This window comes from Gigantopelta aegis, chromosome 14 (assembly GCF_016097555.1).
Source record: "Gigantopelta aegis isolate Gae_Host chromosome 14, Gae_host_genome, whole genome shotgun sequence".
In the NCBI taxonomy this organism is placed as follows: domain Eukaryota; kingdom Metazoa; phylum Mollusca; class Gastropoda; order Neomphalida; family Peltospiridae; genus Gigantopelta; species Gigantopelta aegis.
The window spans coordinates 12,490,467-12,497,085 of record NC_054712.1 but is presented as its reverse complement, the minus strand read 5'-3'; the positions used below and the strand labels follow the sequence as shown (position 1 = coordinate 12,497,085).

The 6,619-nt window shown below is 39.6% G+C and overlaps 1 protein-coding gene across 1 annotated transcript in view; it reads right to left on the bottom strand.

The window, feature by feature from the left end:
- The window catches only part of LOC121389075 (proline-rich extensin-like protein EPR1), a 12,605-nt gene extending 6,672 nt beyond the window's left edge, over window positions 1-5,933 (bottom strand). Inside the window, exons 1-2 of the mRNA XM_041520691.1 lie at window positions 5,768-5,933; window positions 5,230-5,455 (exon numbers count right to left, since the gene is read on the bottom strand). Coding sequence (XP_041376625.1) covers window positions 5,230-5,455; window positions 5,768-5,933 — 392 coding nt within the window. The remainder of the gene's footprint in view (window positions 1-5,229; window positions 5,456-5,767) is intronic.
- Between the last annotated feature and the right edge of the window lie 686 nt (window positions 5,934-6,619).

Sequence of the window (6,619 nt, the reverse complement as noted above, 5' to 3'; positions counted from 1 at the left end):
AGTTAATTGGTCTATGCTGTTAGCTGCTTCTACCTGTGATTCCTGATTGGCAGGTGTGTATTTGATTGGTAACCAGACGAGCCAATTAATTGACGCTGTTTAGATACAAAAATACATACAGGTATTGTGAAATATTACCTGTCACCCCTAAAATGGTAATGGACATGGTTTATTACTATATATAGGTCTTTAAAACTATTAAGTAGACTTTTCCATCTAAAACCACAGAACTGACCAATTACGTAGTCCCAAATAAAAGAAAATTATCACTTGGGTATCGTAGGTTGTCATTTTTGCTCCAACGTAGCATATCAATAGGCCTAATAGTGTACATTTTTCATTTGGATTATTTAACAGAGAAAAATACTATAACCCCATTTTGTTCCGTTAATGCAACTTGAAATATATTTAGTTAAATAGTTTATTATATCATTTATGCTGTTTTACAAGTCGGGTTGATCAAAGAGAAGCGCCTTGTCGAAAATTACTGCTTTTGTTTACACTGTACATACATGAGATGGTCAGGAGCTGATGTCACTTCGCCCCAAGCTATACCACCAGACGTCACAAAAACGAAACAAAATGGCTGCCCCCAGTTAGCAGGAATCATCATGTTTTTTTATTAACTCTAAAATTACGCGTTTTTCATTTGCTAAAGTGTCAGTATGTGTTGGTGGTCCGGGTATGCATCTTTCCAGCACATAAGGCTCTTGTTTGAGTTGACCCTACCTTTAATGTGTGAATGTGAAAATCAAAAAAATTGCTATCCGAATGAAGGAAAATTGGATATGAGTTTATGCATTTTAATTTTAATTTTAACCCTTTACTTCAGAATGATCAAAGAAAATATGCTACTTTGAGTTAATGATTTCACAGCGAAAAACATTAATTACATTTTGTTTGTTTGTTTGTTTGGTGGGGGGGGGGGTTTATGGGGAGGGGTCATAACGGATGAGTGTACCGAAGATATATTTTTTTTTTACATATTAACAATAAAGTATACCCCTCTATTTTTCAGGATGAATTTTACATGCAGAATGCAGGACATTGCATTTCAGGACATTTCATTTGCAAAATATTCAGGGGGAGTATACCCTCGGTTTTCCTTAGAAATCCCGGTGTTTAGGGCTCTTGATGTGAGACCGACACACACACTCAGTCAGAGACTGCTTAGAACTCATTACAAATTTTCCTGCACATGCGCCTACTCATTGTTCTTCAACATTTAGACAATCAAATGTTAATTTGCATATACATTTTATACATCCATTTAATTGGGAAACAAATGCCAAAATGTGCAGATGGACAACCTAATTTCGAATTCGTAATTATGACTGTGCGGTGGCAATTCTCTGACCTCATTTTATGTCACATGTGAGTTGCACGACCTCACATAGATAAAGCAAAAACTAACTTTACAAAGAAAAAAAAAGAAAAGAAAGAAATGTTTTATTTAACTATGAACTCAACATATTTGATTTACAGTTATATGGCGTCAGACATATGGTTAAGGACCACACAGATATTGAGAGGAAACCTGCTGTCACCAATTCATGGGCTACTCTTTTCGATTAGCAGCAAGGGATCTTTTATATGCACCATCCCATAGACAGGGTGGTACATACTACAGCCTTTGATATACCAGTCGTGGTGCACTGGATGAAATGAGAAATAGCCCAATAAGCCCACCGACGAGGATCGATCCCACACCGATCGTGCATCGAGCGAGCGAGCGCTGCACCACTGGCCTACATCCCACCCCCAACTTTACAAAGAGTCTACCTATCCATTTTAGTAACATGCTGGATCGTAATGTTCTAAACAGCTTTTTCTCAATTCTTCATTGTTTTTGGTAATTTACTTCACGGACACCGTCATGGAAAACCATCATTTATGAATAAAGACCTAATTTCTCAAAGTTAAATGCCTTCAAATAGGAGGGGTGCTTATTCAAGGACGTGGGCCTACTTCCGGTCAAATACGGTATTTGATATAATAATCCTGAGAAACGAAAGTTCGGTTTCATGATTTTACTGACCGGATACTGAAAACTATAGTTTCCGTGAAATCCAGTGGCCTAGCACGCACGCACACCCCCACATACACACACTGTACATAGGGGATGGATGGATGGATGGATGAAGAGAGTGAGAGAAAGAGTGAGCGAGAGAGAGAGACAGAGAGAGAGGGGTGTTGGGGGTCAGTTAAAGTTTTCTTACTTGCACAACTAATCGAAGTCTGTGAACGGCCTCACGGTCTTGGCCAAGCTTTGAAATGAACGACGCTTGCTTCAGACTATGCAAGTGTACAAAAGGGATAAAGAGGCAGTTGAAATTTCGGTTGCCCGTCGGAATTGTAAATTTCACTTGTCGGAGCAAACTTGTCTGGGGCGAGCGGACGGGTACTTTTGACCAACCCTATATATGAAATCACTGCTAAAGTAATACCACAGAAAATTATAAGTTTTATATAGAGTTCATTTTGTTGTCCACATTTGGTGCATGTCACATGACCATATGCAAATCAGATTAACAAGGTTAAATTATTTAATTTTTTATGCCTCCTAGTATTGTTTTTTATTATTATATTTAACTTGTAGACAGCACGTTATGCCAATACTTTTACCACACTTAGCCTACTACGTCCCTCCAGACTAAATTAATGACCACATTGAGCCACATGTTTATGATGTTGGTGCACCTACAGAAAGTGGAGACTTATTTGTTTTAGCTGGTGCTAAAGATTGAACAAACGCATCGCATGTCTGATCTTGCAACGGTTGGGTGGGGGGGGTACGGGGGGACGGGGGGACGGCGGGTGTCTAATTGCTTTGTGTCTAAGAATTTTATACAAATCAAGAAAAATATTTAATATTATAATTCGACGTAACGTCAGCTAGTCTGGCATTTGAACTTAAAATGAATGTAATTGAAACAAAGAGAAGCTACAATCGCCTGCTGACCTGTCCAAATTTTGTCAGGTGACTGAACAATTTCCTTGTGAGGGTTTTACTTCCTGGATTGTCCCACGAAGTCTTGCACCACTGATCAACAAATTGTAGAAATACATGCTCATGGTTTAAAAGGAGTTGTTTCTCTTGGTGGTACAATACTTTCATTTTCGTAAAAATGTTCTACAATGCAGTTATTATATAAATTGTGAATTTTCAAATGCCTACTAATGTTTTATAAATATAGAAACATAAAGTTGTTTTCAGTCTCAAAGAATGTTTTAAGATAGTGTCATAATTATATTTAGGACTAAAATATTTTGAGATTTGTTCTGTAGGCATCATTACGTTACTTCGATGGTGTCTTCACTCTCACTAACCACGAACCCATTGTCCTGGACTGGAATGAGTTCGACCCGTAGCCGTGTATATCAAAGGCTCTAAAGGCTAACCCTAACCATTGAAAGTGTGTGTGTGCGTGCGTGCGTGCGCGTGTGTGTGGGGGGGGTGGTTACCGTTACGGGTCGAACTCATGCCGGAATTTCCTCTCTCAATATCTGCGTGGTCCTTAACCTTATGTCTGACGCCATATAACGGTAAATAAAATGTGTTGAGTGCATCATTAAATAAAACATTTCTTTCTTTCATAAACATACTCACAAATGTCCTTAATCCTGAGGCAGAAGGCACTCCACCTGAATAGTTGTCTCATTATACAACATTATGGTGCCTAGTTTAACACTGAATTGTCACAAAATGCAGCCATATATATTTAATGAAAAGTCTCAAAAGATGCACAAATATCCTTCATTTGTAGTAGTGTTTGAGGTACAAGAATGATCAGGAGTGGTCAAATCAACAGCGACACATGGGGTTATATGCAAGAAGATACATCAACAGTCATTTTAGTGTTGGTTGGGCTATTGATGCTGTAGTTTGAGTAAGAGTAGTGTTAGCCAATACCAGAACTCTGCAGAAGAAATGTATTTGCATTTGCACAGGTCAGCTATTGAATAAACATAACTGGCATCCCTGGTTAGAATTTGGTAGGGGGTTGGTGGTTGAGAGGGGTTGGTGGTTGAGAGGGGTTGGTGGTTGAGAGGGGTTGGTGGTTGAGAGGAGTTGGTGGTTGAGAGGGGTTGGTGGTTGAGGGGTTGGTGGTTGAGAGGGGTTGGTGGTTGAGAGGAGTTGGTGGTTGAGAGGTTGAGAGGGGTTGGTGGTTGAGAGGAGTTGGTGGTTGAGAGGGGTTGGTGGTTGAGGGGTTGGTGGTTGAGAGGGGTTGGTGGTTGAGAGGAGTTGGTGGTTGAGAGGAGTTGGTGGTTGAGAGGGGTTGGTGGTTGAGAGGAGTTGGGGGAATTTTTTTTGTTAGTTAATTTTTTAATGTATTATTATTTACTTTGGTGACACTTTCATGTGCCAGAAAGAGAACGCATTCATTAGGATATATACAACCAAATCAAACTGAAAAGACGCCATTAGTAATAAACATAATTCTACATACCACTGCTATATGTATAACCATTATTTTAATCAACATATTACCACTATTATTAATACAGTGCACCATAACACTTGACTCTTAAAATGATTTATATAACAGGACACATCTCTGACCGACTATCCTATTCAGACAAAAAAAAGTTAATCCTAAATATAATGGCACTCGGCAAATGTTACAAACAATATTAACTGGCAGTAGTTAAAATCAAATTTACCTGCGTAAATTAAAATAGCTGAAAATATGTATGTGTCCATCAGTAACTATTAGTATAAATCAATGTGATGACAACTGTGATGTTTTATACTGGTAGCCGATATACTGAGTGTGGCCACCAAGTTATCATGTTGTTGTCCACTATGTTACTAAACTGTCACAAATTTGCAGTAAAGATAATATTCTAGTACACTTTAAATAAACTAACGGGTAATAGAAACATCACTTTTAAAATAAGTTTATCTGAATTAAAGATACTGCAGTAAGTATGAAAGTAATGAGAAAACATTCGCCAAAACACACCCTGTGTTTCCAAAAAGTCACTGTTTCCGGATTGAGTGAATTTCGTGCAGTCTTGAAAAATGTGAAAAACAGCATAATTTGAATTTGTTAAAAATGCTCGTGCATGACTGTTGCATAAATACCGGTGTGGAACAAAGCAAGGAAGCAGTATCAAAAAGCCGCCACCAGCAACTTGTTGAGCCGTTATCAGCAGACAGACCAGGCACAAGACCATGCAAGATCGGGAAGACCAAGGGTCACAACGCCAGCTGAGGATCGCTACATCCGGACAATCGACCTGCGGAACCGATTCGTGACGGCGATGTCAACGGCGGCGACGGCACTGGGACACCCCATCAGATGAAGAGTCTTACGACGACTCTGCAGGGCTGGTATCAAGAGCTTTCCGCCCCTTCCGTGGAATGGCCTTGACCCATCTACACCGTCAACGCAGATTACAGTGGGCACGAACTGTACGTCGGTGGCAGCAGCGTGATTGGGAAAGAGTGCTGTTCACGGATGAAAGTCCCTTCAACATGTTCCGAAATGATGGCCGAGTTCGTGTTTATCGACGTAGGGGAGAGCGACTGGCGCCAAAGTGCATCCAAGATGTGCACCCTTTTGGTATTTGAGGTCACCGGACAAGGCTTCTCATCATCCGTGGAATTCTGACTGGTCAAAGATACAGGGATGAAGTGTTGCGACCTGTTGTAGTGCCATTCTTGTGTCAACAGCCTAGGGGTACCCTTTTGCAGCAGGAAAATGCACGACCTCATACAGCCAGACTTGTTAAGGAATATCTCAACAACGTTAACGTCAACGTATTGCCTTGGCCATCATGTTCTCCAGACAATGAATCCCATACAGCATCTCTGGGATCAACTTGATCGACAGCTGAGACAACATGTACTTCCCCCAGCAAATCGACAGCAGCTTGAACAGGTTTTGTTGGATGTTTGGCGCAGAATTCCTGCTGACGTCATCCATGAGGGGACGTGTTTTGGCGTGTATTGACGCAAGGGGTGGTCACACACGCTACTGAGAACATGTCTTGTCCCATGATTTGACTTTAGAAGCACCTTTTGAAGGGACTCTGTAATTTTTAATTCTAACCCACCGTCTCTTTCGCTCGGCCTTATGGCAAGTGCACTATCCATATGGCAATGCTTTTTTTTTTTAAAGATATTGGAAAATGATTCCTTTCAGTAAAATAATCATCATATAGATCACATCTGTCTTGGTTTTTCTTTATGGACTTACTGAACAAGGTGATAAGTTTCTTTTGCCCGTTAGTTTAGATAAACTATATTCAGTATATATACACATGTAGGAGACATTAATAGTAACATTTTAGCAATAACCCCATCTAGTGATGACATTTCTACCCGTTTGTTTACTAGGTTACCAACACTGATCAACCAAGTTATTTTGGTTGAAAATAACTTAACAGATGGTAACATAATATGTAGACATTTTGTTAAATGTCCCATTCTATGACCTTGCTAATCTGACCTATTACCACTTGGGCTTTTGTTTTTAGGTTTTGACCTACATTGTGACATAATGGTCAAACTCATTCAATATATTGGTGGTTTACTACATTGGTAACCTTGCAGACATGTAATAAAGTATGATTGACTCATGTTTCCAAAATTGGAAATAAATTAGAAATA